Raw genomic sequence first — 15503 nt, 5'->3', positions numbered from 1 at the left:
GACTTATAAGGGGGTGTCTCTGCATATGTCGGCTCAGAGGGGGAAGACAAAAATACACCAGGGAGCGGAGCGTCACTGTCACTGGCTGACCAGACGGGCTGCTGTCAGATGAGAAAGGCCAAGTTGAGTTCCAGTGTGTCAGAGGACTTGACAAAGGCTGGGACCCGAGGTTTCTGGTTTAAGTTCTGCAGTGACTCAAACTTTATATTTAGTGTTTGGCCAAAATAATCATAAAAAACCCCCCAAAACTTCTGTTTGACCTTCTGTTTGAGGAAAAGGGACAGGAGAAATAAATAAGGAACAGACGACCACTCTGCAGCGACAACCCAACCGCGTTTACGCCAAGCTGTGATGTAGGTCTGAGGCTGTTCTGACGGTATTCCATAAAAAGCACTTGAGATACTTGAACCAGTGTGCTGCTGTCACAAAGTTTCAGGGAGGATGACTATCTTGGTAAGTTAGGACATAAAATCTGGTTTAATTTCAAAAGTTTATTTATTTATTTATTTTTCTCATCTGTTTTTTTTTTAATTGTTTTTTTTGTTTTAAACATAATACATCAGTTCATTTGTAAACAATATTAACAGTGGAAAGACAATATGAACTCAAAACCCCTTCCACCCTGTCGAGCCCTTATTCCCCATATAATGAAATCATATATACATACCTAGTCACATTCATACATTCTTGTACACATAAATACACAAGGATAGGGAATATATACATATACATGCATATATACATCGGGACACTAGCACACTAGAGCTGATTAACACATCTTAGCTGGAAGTAATGGGGTGAGCAGGGATAAATTGAGAATAAAGAATTTATCTGTAATTAGTTATCGAGGTGAATAAGATTTACATGGCATGTGAGAGCAGATAGGATTGTGAAAATGAGACCTTATTGTGAAGAAAGACCCCGAAAGTGTTCGAGGAAAGGTCCCCACACATTCAAAAACTTTTTGTATGAATAATGGATTGAGTAGCGGATCTTCTCCGGGCTCAGACAGGACATAATGTGTCCCCCAGCCATTGAGTATGGGTGGGCGGGGCAGCATCCTTCCATCAGTAATGCTGCTCGTCTGGCCAGAAGAGAAGCAAACGACAAGGAACGGTGTTCATATGGAGTTAAAAGAGAATCATCTCTTCCGTTAATGCCAAAGAGAGCTTCATTTCAAAAGTTGAAGAGGTTTTCACAAGCTGCTCACCTGTACCGGTCACACTTCCTTTTCTTTACATGAATGTATGAAAATAATCCAAGGTCGCTTTAAAAGTTGCAACGACGAGGAATCATGGGATTGAATTATCTTCCTGACATAAAGGATGGCCCGCTGTGTCCCGTTAAATTAGATTATAAAGGACTCATTGAAGCTCCTTTCCTGAAATTTGGAGAATTTGATTAGCTCTAATCATGGCTGCCACTTGGATACGCTGATATTTTTGAGCCGTTTCACTTGATTTGTCTTTTTGATTTTGTCTATTTGACCGGACTTGAAGACTAGCATACAGTTTAGGACTTTCTTAACCAGATAATGTCGTTTATAACGATGCAAATCGTACAAAATTGCAGATGATGGACTCAAACCAGCATAAAGCAGTATTTATTTTCCCCCATTATCATCGTATGAAATGACTGTGGAAGATGTCTCGTAACACTGCTCTGAAATCAGATTTTTGGTCAGCCTGTCAGGACTGTGAGTTTTGAATGTACCACACTGATGTGACTTCAAAATGCAGATTTGAGGTTTTTGCTCTACTTTGATGCCCTTTTGTTTTTAGAGATCTCAACTGTAGCCTTTGAGTTAAACTTTTAACAACCACACTTTACCTTTTCTTGGCACTTAGTTTTGAAGTCTGATAACTGCCATGATCAAGCGGTTGTATTGGCAACTGATGCATCTTGCATTAGCACCCTACTTTAGAGTACTTTAGAGTGCGTTTTACTTCGTCTGTGCTCTAGACGTTCAGTTTGCTGCCCTAAACCATCGCCTTGTCGTAAACTGCAGGCTGCCAGCCCAGGGGTCTAATTCTCTTTATCCTATAAAATCCTATACCTCTCCAGGACACATGGACAAAACATCCAGCTCCATAAGTTGGGGTATTAAATTTAATCTAAACCAACAAAGTCTAGACAGTCTTTTGCATCGTAGAGCTGTGGCATAAGTACCAATGGTTGAAGTGGCAAGATATTACCCCATCAACTAGATCTGTGTAAGTTTGGATTTGCAGCAGAGCACTTGTTGCTTCATTCCAGAGCTCCATAAACTTTAATTTTTGCATCTAGTTGCCATGCAATGTGCACACATTCTGTGGTCTTTCATGTCACAACTGCTGGCAAGTTGTAGGCGTAATCCAACCCCAAACCCCTACAGTGTGCAGTGTTAAAACTGTGAGGATTAAGGGTTTGATTTCAAGGCTCACACGAACCAATTACAACCTCGCCCAGCACAACCAAACATATGGCATTTAAGCCAGGAAGCGGTAATCTGTTGTCGGAGGGGCAGAGTGAGACTTGACTAAACCATAACATCATATTTGGTCCAGAGAAGTTTCAACATGAACTTCTTGTGTCATAGATTAAGATGAACGGGCACAGAGTTGGGCAGAGAAAAGAAACACTGATGATAATTAAAAGTTTATCATACTGACTGAATGTTATCATCTAACATCTATTTTCAGCTAAATCATGAGTCTAAGCTTTAGACGAACATTTAGCATCTTTGTTTATCATTAAAGTTTTACATATTGGTACGTAATATAAAATAAATCTGAATAAATCCTCTTTTGCTGCTGTGTTTGGGATCTTTGTCCTGCTGATGAGCCAGTTTCAGCCCAGCTTTAGCTGTCGGACAGACAGCCTCACATCTGACTCTAGAACACTTTGGTATCCAGAGGAGTTCATGGTGGACTCAGTGGCTGCGAGGTGCCCAGGTCCTGTGGCTGCAGAACCAGCCCAGATCATCAGCCCTCCACCACCGTGCTTGACAGCTGGTGTGAGGTGTTTGTGCTGATATGCTGTGTTTGGTTTCCTCCAAACGTGCTGCTGTGCATTATGAGCAAACATCTCCACTTTGGTCTGCTCTGTCCAAAGGACATTGTTCCAGAAGTCTTGTGGTTTGTTCAGATGCAGCTTTGCAAACCTAAGCTGTGCTGCCATGTTCTTTTTAGAGAGAAGAGGCTTTCTCCTGCAGCCCTTCCACACAAGCCATACTTGTTCAGTCTTTTTCTAACTGTGCTGTCATGAACTTTAACCTTTAACATGCTAACTGAGGCCTGCAGAGTCTGAGATGTAGCTCTTGGGTTTCTGACCTTGGGGTGACCTTGCTGGGACTTCCACTCCTGGGAAGATTAACAGCTGTCCTGAATGTTTTCCACTTATTATTATGTCCTGATATGTATATTTGTGCATGAGATAAAACATTTAGGGGGAAAAAAAACAACAAGCAGCAACCAACCGTGAAAGATTTCACACTGAGGAGCGATTATTGTGGAGATCTTTTAAGGATCAGATTAAGACTAATATCAGTGCCAGTACATCCATGATTGTACAGGGCATAAGAAACCGCAACAGATCGGATCACGAGTCGGCCCGCATGCGGCGTAAGAAGGTATCAAATCCTCAGTAGATGGCCAGTAGGGAAATGAAATCACTCGATTCTCAGCTGCTCTGAAAAACATTTGTGTAGATCCTTGTTGATACAATGAAGACCTTTATAAAGCGGTGCTCTCTGCATATCTTCCAGCGTTATTCAGCTGAATCGGGTGCCTCTCAGCTGAAGGACGACATTTTTCCAAAGAATAAAGGAGCTCCATGATTAGTTTTTATAGTCTTTAGTGTTTTATCTCCAGCCCTCTTTGGTTATTAATCTTCACAAAGCATGTAGTGACACTACTGATGACAGCATTGCCAGTTAAAGCCTTGTTGCCAAACCTTACCTTATACCGTCGTAGGTGGGATGCTCCCCTGTGTGTCGGTACAACCTTTGAACTTAAGACGATAATCAACTCAATGTCCTTATTAGTCGAACTCTGTGCAAAGAAATGGCCCCTGTGTGACGTGATGAACGCCTAAAAGGAAACGTTATCACTGTTATCTCGCGCCCTGTGTACTTAAGTGAAGTCTGATCCTCATTCGGAGATCTTGGAGGCACTGTTGGTCTTCACTTCATGGTATGTACAAGCCGTTATGGGTTTTCATAGAGTTTTGGGTTTCTCTTGCAAGAAAAGATCAGTTTTAAGGGAGAGATTGATGCAGAAAATGACTAAAGAATCCACAAACGGAACGAGTAAATGGATATTTGCGGTTTTCATCAGTTTTGGGGCAAACTTTGACTCATGTTTGATTAACTGCTGGATTGTGACGGATAAGCCCATCTCCACTCAGTCAGCTTTGCTTTTTTTTTCTCACTGTGTGTGACTTCAGAGTCATTTTCATGCATTTGAATTTTGGCTATCTGGAGGTTCCTACTACCCTTTGGTATGTACATCTGATGAATCTGACTTGATGCAAATACTTCTCCTTGTTTCCTCCTTCCTCCTTCTGATGAAGTGCGTTTTGACTGTAAGAGGCCAGCAAACTTTAGAGGTTAGATGCAGCTTGTATACCCCCGTAAGGCCAGATGTGATGGTTTGATCCGGCAGAGCTTCATATGGAAGACAAAAGAAACGAAGGTTTAAGCTGACATATGGTTGTTGTTGTGTTTAAAGAGGTAAAAGTGTGAGTGATTGTCAACATTTCTGTGGAGTATCTCAGACAATGCTCTGGGTTTAAGTCATTTTTAAAAGCTATATAACTTTAAGAATGCTTTTTTTTTTTTTTTTTTTTTTTTTTTTTAAATGGGTTGTGGCGAACCATGAAATGTAGCTTCGTTACATAAGAGCACGCCTGGAGATCCCATTCTTACAACATTTCAGGCTTCAGTCACCAACTTACAGCTGCATATACCTCAGTCTTTGTTATTGACACTTTTATGAGCAGTTGTCTGACTTCAGATCTGTGGAGTGGAAATGGAACATGACTGTACTTTAGCCTCGGGGAAGTTCTGCAGTGAAACTCAGCTGTTCCTTTATAGCCTCGTTGACGCATCTTCGTGCCCGGTGTTGTTTTCATTGGTTATGAGCCCGCGGAGCTTTGATTCCTCAGTTAGGCCGAGCGAGTTCAGTTGTACAAAAGGGTCTGTTGTTCTGGTGTCTGCTTCAAATTCTTGCTATATGGTGTTAAATGATGCAGTCAAGAGGAAATGTTTCAGGAACTAGATGAATGACGTTGGTAAAGGAAAAATTAGGACTTTTTGTTCCACTGATCTCTAACATGGATAAACGGCACAAAACATACTTTTAAGGCTGTTGGATTTCTTTTTTTGGGGGAACTCTCTTCAGTTTACTTTCATTTAGTTTAAGTACAAAATAATAAAACTCTCCACAAAGACTGCAGGTTTCATTTGGGTGGAGAACTCAAACTTCCTCTACATTTGTGACTGATAAAGTATGCATGCTCAGTAATCCCAGAGTGCACTACTCTGCAGTCTGGATTTCTCTTAACCATATATTCTGCCTGTGTTTAATTACAAAACTAATGCTCTGAGCATCATCTCACATCTCATTCCTCTTCTCCCTCTTTACTGTGTTGTACAATTTGGAGCAAATCAACAGTAACAAAAAAAAAAAAAGTCCTTTTGAAATACTTTGGAGATGATCTGCTGTTTGGCTTTCAGTGTCACGCACAAATGATTTAAACTTCAAAGATGCATAAAAGATTGGACAGTTTCACTTCAGTGAAAGCTCTGAAATGTTCTGTAAAAGCACGTTTTCTAAGACATGATCTCAACAGAAGATGTTCAGAGAGGTTTTGACTCTTGTGTCATTTACTCAGGGTTTCCTTGTTTGTGTTGGACATGAACAACTCCACGAAGCTCGGCTGTTTGACAGTCGCTGATGTGCTGAAAAATGTAGCCGTGTGCTGAATGTCGACCCAGTTTTAGTTCAAACGGGTCTTGACAGCGGTACCTGCAGATGTTGTGTTTTAGGCTTGTTTGCCTGCACCTCTGTGTGTTTTATGCGTCTCTCATTCATGTGAAAGAAATCTTTGGAATACTTCGAGGTGACTATAAATGTCAAGGATGAGCTAATTTAGATTTTTTTTTTTTTTTTTTTTTGGGGGGTGTCGGAGGTTGCTGAAAATTTCCCCGAAATTAAAAAGCGAAGGCAGTTATTCACAGGAAAACTCCTGCGAACAGTCGGCTAAATCAAACTCACAGGCTTACTTTTCCTCACCATAACAGACACTCGTACTGGTTTGCCTTTTTTGTTCATGCTTCACTGTGTTCTGCCTCAGAGGGAAATGCAGATGCAGATGATAGGAGTGTTGCCCCTCTTGGAGCCCCTTATCTGTAAGTATGGGTGTGTCGCTTTCAGCTGTGGGGCCAGTCTGATGTGCTTTAAAGATATTCACTCAAAAGTTTCCCCTCCGGAAAGGCTTTTAACCTTCCTTTACTTCGTTCAAAAGAACTTTATTGAGGGTAAAAAAACAAACATTACTTGAAAACTGGTCAAATTGTGGCAAAAGATCCATTTTTCAGCAACATGAGCATGAAATATGAAGCTACGCCGAGTGTATTAATTGTAAAATGAAAAGAAGCTGTGGAAACTGTCGTTAGGTGTGCTAAATGCAGCACCGATTGTCATCAACCAAACAGCCAGTTGTCATGCTTGAAACTTTGCAAGAAGTTGAACTGTCTGCTGTTGGATGACATTGACTTTTTCTTATCAAATATCATCTTTGTTTTGGGTCACTGATCTGTGTTTGTTGGATCCCTTTGCTCTTATTGTATTGGATGGATCCAGTCTGTTGTTACAGCAGTAATCCAAACAATGATCTGTGTGCAAATACAGACGGATGGGGGGGGGAAAAAAGAAGAAAAAGAACATTTGTCTCCTTGTGAAATTACCCTGAAAGCTTCATTTCTGGAGAGTCGAGGGCCACGGAATCAGAGTTCAGCGTGAGGGTTGAATTTCCTGTATTTGTATAGCATAACGTTAACCATCCATCTGTTTATTATGAAAACATTACATAAAACTGCTTCAGTGTAGTACAGCAGCCCTATAAATCTTACCTTCACAACGTGTTGTCTTTATCACTGAAAGGGTTTTTATGTTCCCTTTGAAGGCTGCGACCGTCAATTTAAGCTTTCATAAGATGAAAATGTTGACTTGTTGTTGCTGCACTGTTGTGTGAGCAGTTTGCTGGTTGCGGCTGACTTTTCTCTGATGTTTTTCTGAAAAGACGACACATCTACACTTCGGCTTTTTTGACATTCCAGCTGTTCATATTTCCTGATTTCAGAGTGAGTCCGTGCTGTTGGAGCAGCACGCCTCCTCGCCAAGTCCTTTTCTCTCTGTGGTCATGTTTGAATTCCTTGAATTTCATAAGTAAAGCATCTGCAACGCTCCCCTCTGAACAGAACACTCCCAGCATCTGCAACCTCTCTCTGTGCTTTTCCTCTTCCTTGACACCCAGGCTGTCTGGGCAGGAACTTGTTGACTCAGCTTTGAACCTTCTTTCAGACATGAACTCATCCACAGGCCGCTGACTTTACACAATTGAGTTCAGCTGTCTTGCAAGTGATTAACCTATAGATAAGATCCTTTAACCTGTGTCAGAGGGCCTTAATGAGTGTCTGTTCTGTATACTGAATGCTGATAAACAGCATATCTGTTGTTGTTTTTTTTTTTTTTTATAAAAATGAATTATTTTAATCAAAGTTGAGTGTTAAATTCCTAATGAAGCTGTTTTGATTTACATAATTTACTATGGATGCACCGATACCGGGATCGGTACTGATGCCATGTCTGTGTACTCAGTATTCAGTTTTCAGTAAAGTGTTCCGATACTACAGAACCGATATCGGTGTGACGGGAGCTTAATTTTCCTGCAATCTGTTTGTGAAAGTTAAAATGTTAAAACTAGGGCTGTGCGAGTTAACTCGTTGTTATCGCTTAACTCGTTAGTTATTTAAAGGCGATAAATATTTTATCGCGCATTAACACAGGTTTTTTTAAAATGTATTTATTTATATTTAAATTTATTTATTTGTTTTTAATTCAAATTAAAAAAAAAAAATTGGGGGGGCTTTTGTGCCTTTAATGGAAAGTTCAGAGAGATGGGAAGCAGGGGGCAGAGAGAGGGGGAACGACATGCAGCACAGGGCCATCCGATGCGGGACTCAAACCGGGGCCAGCTGCAGCGAGGACTATAGCCTCTTGTACATGGGGCGCCTGCTCAACCCACTACGCCACAGACCACCCCTGTTTTATTATTTATTTTATTATTGTAAAAGTCTGCTGCTGTCTGCTGCAGAACATGAAAAGAAAGTAATCGGCGGATCCACCAAACATGGAGAAGGGTACGGAACTTTTCCTCGGCCATTTTCATTTTAAAGTTCTTCCAGACGGCGGAGTCGACAGAACCAAAGTCATCTGTAAACACTGCCAAGTTGAATTGTCTTCTCAGCGTAGTAGTTCCAGTCTAAAATATCACTTAAAGGCATAACACACAACTAATAGCAGCAAGTCATTCAAGGAAACAGACAGTGGAGCGAGGCTTCTACATAAAAACTACAGAAAGATGCTGATGTTAAAAGTGTGTTTGCACAACAAATGTTATGGCACTTTCATTCATATGGCAGCACATTTCAAATAAAACTAAATGCTAAAAGCTATACGCTACTTTTGAATCCATTTTTGAATTTTGCATACAAATGCAATTAATCGTGATTAATCAGGGAAATCATGTGATAAATTAGATTAAACATTTTAATCGTTGCCCAGCCCTAGTTAAAACAATATGTTGCACTAAGAGTAGTTTTATGACTAAAATGCACAAAGTGCAGCTGTATTTGGGTCGAATATGCCTAAAGAAAATAAAACGTGTTTAACTGTAAGAACCGTAATGGCCTTGATTAGTACTTGTAACGGTACTCGGCATCGGAAAGTACTAAAAGGTAAGTACTTGTAGGCTACTCGGTTTTAAAAAATGTGGTATCGATGCATCCCTATACTTTACAGTTTCTGTTATCAGACAGCACAAGTCTAAAAAGATGGCAGACATTCAGCCCGTTAAGATTAAATGTTAACCAGCAGTTACTGATTTCACAACATGATCGTGGCAGACAATGGCCCCTTTATTAGCGTAGGTGATCAAATAAATCTGATAACAGGAAGCAGCAGTGCTCTCTTCTGTGTGTGATCACAGAAGGATTTGGTCTGCGGTCAGCTCGCGGACACGGTCACAGCTGTCGGTGCGCTGATGAAAGCAGCACAAAGTGTGAGAATGCAACGAAGAAATTATACATTCGCAGAGAGGATTTTCTCGTTTGAAATGTTTCTTGAGCCTGAAATCTGACCAAACTCGGACAGCGTCGGATTTATGGTTAATTCAGCGTGGCTTTAACAGATTACGTTTAATTTGTGGGTCAAGAAACAACCTAATGCCCTGAACTACATTGTGGGAGTCATGTAAGAGGCTTATTACAGACGACGGTTTCTCGCACACAGTTGAACGCACTGTGTGTCGTCTACAGTGTTGTGCTGAGTGAAAAGTGAGAGGTGTCACAGGTCACGCCGTGGCCTTGCCAGCTAGTAAAAACGAGATAATTCTGTGGTGTCTGTATGAATGAAGCGTCTCATTGTTTGTGGTCCAGGACCCCATTTCTCCTCCTCCGTTTGTCACCTCAGTGCTCCAGCTGGTTTTACCCAAAGCAACTTTTAACAAGCTGATGTTGTGATTTTTGACTTCCTGCATGACTTAAAGGTGGGGTAGGGGTTCTTTTTCTGGAGCATTTTTTTACATATTGCTTGAAATACTCTTCACACCCCCATTGCAACCAATTAATTAAATGTTTTGACACGAATATGAAAAGTTTTAGTGGCCTCTAGAACGAACAATCTAGGAAAAACACTATCCAATCGTACTGAACGGACCTGACGGTTAACAATGATTGAATTCTGATGCCGTCTATCAAACTGCAATCTGCTCCACCTTCCCCCTGTGCGTGTACCCTGCTCCGTGAACGAAGCTTGGCAGGAAGCTAAACTAGAGCCAGCTTGGCTAGCACCTAGCATTATTAAACGTATAGTTAGCATATACTAAATACGGCAACGATCGATGCTTGCTGTCAGAACAGCGCTCGTGCGCGTTCGTGCTCGTTCATGGACTCTAGAGGCGTGGCTTCGGGGGGAAAGTGAAGAAAAGGGTCGGGACTTTTGACCTGTGGATTTTCAAAATGCAGCTTCGCTGGACTCAAAATCCAGGATCTCCTACCCTACTTTTAATTGTTTTATGAAATTTGCTTTGAGTTCCTGGAGACTTTGCATCCAGGATTTGGGGTCTTGGCAGATCTGTTTCACCTCAGCCACAGCTGATGTAGCTTGTCAGTAAGATTACTAAGATACCATACCAGCTTTTCTTGAAAGATGAGTGATGACACATCAGGAACGTGTCTGTCATAGGAGGTGATGTAAGTATGGCCACTTCCTTGTAAGTACCTGGAACTCTTTTATAATAAATGACCATCTGTGCAAGTTGCATAACGATGTAAATTATTCCTGTGACTGAAGTGAAGTAGTTGTGAATTTATCGCCCGCTGTGATGCAAATAGTTACCTCAGATGATGGCTTGGTTTGGTGAGGAGGTTCTAATTGTAACATTACTGCCAGGAGCCGACAAAATTAGTTTCCTGGATGCCAAAAATGGTATCACCACTTTGTGGTAGAGACGATGGGCTCGTTTGGCTGCAAAACGATTAGATGATGCATGTCCGTGGATTCTGGAAATGCAAAATGGCAATGCTGTTTCCTTGTGAATGAGCTGAATGAAACTGGTGACCTTTCCATGCAAAAAGTCAGGTTTGTAGGTTCCTTTTTTAAACACGGGTGCAGCTTCTAAAGCGATTGAGTCCTTCGCCAGTAGTAGCGTGGTTTATATCCTGAGGACTGTGCACATACAATTTTAAATATATACAGTAATTATTATTATTAATTCCCAGTGAACAACCTTGTGAACTACAACAAGAAGATATGCGTTTGTCTATCCAGACCACAGTTTCTGATGCGCTTCACCTTCTAACAGTTTGTTTTAGTCTGACCAAAACCAGATTTTTTTTTTAAATGGAAATTTGTTCCAGGAAATGGACATTTAAAAAAAAAATGCTTAAATGAGAATCAACATGCAGAAGCTGTACACAGATAATGACTCCAACAGAATGTTTTACGGATGTTTTTCACCGTTTTGATTTGGATTTGTTCTTTCGTGCCGGTGTTGCATTTATCAGGGCAGTGACCATGTATGCAAATTCAAATGTCTGGAACCAGTCTTTGTATCTTTGAACTCTCCTAAAATCAGACAGACTTGTTACACTTTGGGGCAGTGGATGGATTCATATGCCAGGACTTGGGCAGGCTTTGAGCCTTTCTCCCAACAGGACCGCCATTTTGGAGCCACAACCGGAGATGAAGCAATCATACCAACTGGTGCGTTTTAGTTTAAGCTGTTGTGTGAGCATGCTGGTTTGAAAGCAGTGCAGTTTTCAGAGTCTTAAGTTTTAAGATGCAAGAATGAAAAACTCTTTTTAAAAAGTCTGAAAAGCCCTCGAAGGAAATATGTTGTTGGTCTCACAGTTACCGTGAAATGCAGATACAAGTGAAGATATCGTGACCCATTAGTAAATGTGCAAAGAGATAACCGGTTTAACCACTTCCTGTATTCAGACTCCCAGAATGCATCCTGCCAGATGTGTTTAAATGAATAGTACAGATCCCAAGGTTGCCATCTTTTCCCATAACCTTCTTTTATCTCTCAATGCACACATTACTGTATTTTCCTCACTCATCACTGGTAAACTACCAGTGTAGTAATATACCATAATATTAAGTGTTTTTCAGAGCCAAACACAAGCAGGAGCTCATATCAGGATGTCGGTTGCTTCTCATGGTTTCCTATGAGACTAATAAAACAGGATGAGGGCAGTCAGATGGCAAAACAAGTTAATTCATGAAGTTTTCTGTTGGCTCCAAGATGAGATAATGCAGCTTTTTAGTCCTCCTTCTGGAAGGCAAGGTGCAAAGCTTTTGGAAACATTTTATCTGGGCAGGGCTTGAAACAACATGAAAGCTCTGAGGGTGTCCATGTGTGCGTTTGCGGAGAAGGTAATAGTATCTGAGAGGCTACCGTGAGCTGCCAAAGTGTTATGAAGCAGAGACCCGAGAGCCCCTCTGGGCCACTCGAGGATTTAAAGGGAAAGCGTGCGTTTCTGTGGGGCTGTGGGATGTGTGACCAACACTCAGTGGAGGAAACTCGACCTGCAGCACACACTGTCCCTTGCCATGACGTAAACTTACATAGTGTGCATGACGACAAGGTTTCAGATGATTTAGTTTCAGGCTCATGGAACACTATGTGTGAGTTGTATGTGTTTAAGTAAATGGACATGCAGGGCCTTATCTTTGTGTGCGTGTGGGAGAGAAACCGAATCCCTCTCACAGCTCCCACAGGACAGCTGTTTCCATGACTGTAACAGTGAGAATAATGCAGAGAGGCTTCCAGTGATGGGAATCTGATACTCGGCTCTTATGGAGATGTTATCTGGGAAATTCTTGGCTTCACTTTGAAGCTGGTGTCTGTTTTTTGGGGTGTAACATGAAGTTAGTACTTAATTTAAGGTAAAGCATTATATTCAGACTGGAAAAGACTGGCAGACCCAGAACTTGCTGGAGGGATTATATATCCCATCTGGCCTGGGAACAACCTCGGGATCCCCCAGAAGGAGCTGGAGAGGGATGTCTGGGTTAGCCTCCGTGACCCAACTCGTATAAGCAGAAATGGATGGCTGGCTGGATGGATGGATGGATGGACGGATGGATGGACGGACATTGATATGATCTTTGAAAGGAAGTTGAAATTGTAGACGGATATTTGCACAATGTATTTGTTGGTCAACTAAAAACGTAGGATTTGTTTGACCAGCAGGCCCAATTCATTTACTGTCAGTGCCTTTGTTTTGCGTTCTTTTTATCAGCCTTTTAAGTTATTTATTTGAGGTTTAACAGGCTTTCTGTGGAAGACGAGCACGGTCTTAGCTGCACTGTCAAAGTCTGAGGGACAGCAAACATCGGCTATTATTAATGAACCTGATCCCTTTTTAAGTTTTTAAATGCCAATAGCAGCAACTTTTTATATAACTGTGGCAATGTTTCTGAGTCTAACTGTTTTCTTCTGACGGGTAACTGATTGCTAGTTTTGGATTGTCTGAATGGAAAAGGTCGCTGAAATTGAACAGCCCTTTTTAGCCCTTTAATATATGGTTTTATGAATCTTAATGCTCTTAGGTGCTTTTGACTTTTGCTTCAGTAACAGATAGATGTGAACTTTGCAGTGGACATCAAAAATAACAAACTGTAAGTGGACTTTACTTCATACAGACTTGGCTGTCTTGGTAAGATGAGATTTCCCAAGGAACCAGGAAATAACTAGGAACTCGGAAAGTTCTCATGGCGGAACGGGGAGGGGATGTACTGCTGATAGTAGGTCAAATAGAGTCTGAAAAGTCTTTGTTCAGTGGAGAGACAAAGCTGAAGTCTGCAGTGGGAGTCTTCTGTGTTTCACGGGTGTTTCTTTTCCGTTTTTGTGCCTCAACAAGTCGCAGCTGGTGTGCAAACCGGGCCGTGTGACTGTGAAAGTGTTTTCCTGCAGCCCCACAGCGTTTGAGCTTCTCCCATGACTGCTCAGCTGAGCCCCTTCAAGTGCACACTCACTCATAATCCTGCCAGGCATTCAGTGGAGCTGCAGGAGGAGAATGTTTGCTTCCAGAGGAAAACACGTGCAGATTAATTGTGACTGTTTGAATTCTGCAGGTTTGTTGTTGTCTCGCACTTTGGGCCGTTAAAGAAATGTTTGGTTGCAGCAAACAGAATGCATGACATCACAGTATTGCTGTATATGAAGCAGCATGTTGCTCCTTTGGTGGCTTATTGTCGGTGTGTTTTTTTGCTTTTAAAATTCAACATCTGACACAAAGTTTTAATAGGTCTGCTCAGCCCCATGTTTAGCACACAATTAAGCTTATAATTATACTTCAGACCCTGTAAGGCTGTTCCTCGATGCTGTTGCAAAACTGCGAAGACTTAGCAAAGGGATTTGTAGCGTTTTATTAATTTAAAGTATAAATTGAATGGCTAAACATGCCAAAATGAGGATATTTCACCTATTATTTGCTGAAGCTAGAAAGAAAGATACCCTTTCAGGTTGAAAACATTAATTTGAAACACTTTGTGTGAGGTTGTTGATCTGTGTTGGTGGAAAAATAAGACGACGCAACAATTTATTTAGAAAATAAACATAGAATTTTTGTGTCTGGAAAAGTAAACCTGCTCACTGATTGGTTGTTATATCTGTAAAATATAAAATTAGTCCACCAGGAGATGTTAATGCACATTTTGTTTTTGCAAATGACATTAACAGGTTACACAGTACAGTAACCTGTGTAAAACTGTAGGAATCGAGTCTGTATTTTTAACAGTTGCCGTTGTTATCTAAGCATCTTATTTTTGTGTTTTCCTTTTAGAAGCAGCACTGAGTGTGTGAAAGGAGACAAAAAGAGGCAAAAGTGGAAGAGGAGAGTGAGTTTTTGAGGACTCCGGTTACCATCAGAGCAGATGGGTGAGACGGAGGACGAGCGTACGGCTCAGGCCAGTCAGCTCTTTGAGAACTTTTTCCAGGCGTCCACCTGTAAAGGGACTCTGCAGGCCTTCAGCATCCTCTGCAGACAGCTGGAGCTGGATCCTCTGGACTACAGCGACTTTTACAACTCTCTGAAGGCTGCTGTCAGCTCCTGGAAGGTCAAAGCGTTGTGGACCAAACTGGACAAACGGGTGGAGCAGAAGGTCTACAAGCAGAATAAAATCTGCCAAGGCACAAGGGTAAGAAAGGCCCACCGAATGAAACACAAAACTAGTGATGTTGGCAGTTTACTGCTCCTAAATGGTGTTGGAGATGTGTTTTTTGTTATATTTATTAAGGTCTTCGTGTCAGATTTGAATGATTACTGCTGTCCTGCTAGTTAACAAGCTTCTGCTGTTATTATCCCATTAACTTCTTCCTGTCAACTCGTTCTGCGTCTCTCTGTTTGATGAATGATTGATGCGTTATCAAAGGGAGAAAGGCTTAACGATGAGCGTTTAACAAGCTGTTTAGGTTGGTTTATTCACGTCTTTGTGATTGATCATTCTCCTTTCTGGAGTACCTCATTCAGTGAGGATGACAGAAAACTGGTGGGCAAGAAAAATGGATGATTTCTTCCTCTATTCCATCCAAACGAAGCGATTTTTACCACAAATTTCTGTTGAGTTTAAATGGGTCAACACACACAGTGGATGTTTTCTTTTTGTGCATTTCCTTACAGCAGTATTTAAAAATGATCCACTGTCAGAAATAACAAAGTTCCGCTAGTT

General features: G+C 41.3%; 1 protein-coding gene across 8 annotated transcripts in view; it reads left to right on the top strand.

Moving 5' to 3' along the window:
- Nucleotides 1-15503, top strand: part of mical2b (microtubule associated monooxygenase, calponin and LIM domain containing 2b) — a 62597-nt gene that overhangs the window by 3246 nt on the left and 43848 nt on the right. For 6 of the 8 annotated variants that reach the window (XM_075470617.1, XM_075470613.1, XM_075470618.1 and 3 more), the window contains exon 2: nucleotides 14618-14972. In XM_075470617.1, the coding sequence (XP_075326732.1) occupies nucleotides 14709-14972 (264 nt within the window). In that variant the 5' untranslated portion in view covers nucleotides 14618-14708. Of the gene's footprint in view, nucleotides 1-276; nucleotides 454-13714; nucleotides 13908-14617; nucleotides 14973-15503 lie in introns of those variants that run through there. The other 2 variants (XM_075470614.1, XM_075470616.1) reach the window with 2 other exon arrangements.

Source organism: Odontesthes bonariensis, chromosome 7, assembly GCF_027942865.1.
Source record: "Odontesthes bonariensis isolate fOdoBon6 chromosome 7, fOdoBon6.hap1, whole genome shotgun sequence".
In the NCBI taxonomy this organism is placed as follows: domain Eukaryota; kingdom Metazoa; phylum Chordata; class Actinopteri; order Atheriniformes; family Atherinopsidae; genus Odontesthes; species Odontesthes bonariensis.
The sequence above is the reverse complement of the archived record's forward strand: the minus strand, read 5'-3'. Positions and strand labels throughout refer to the sequence as shown.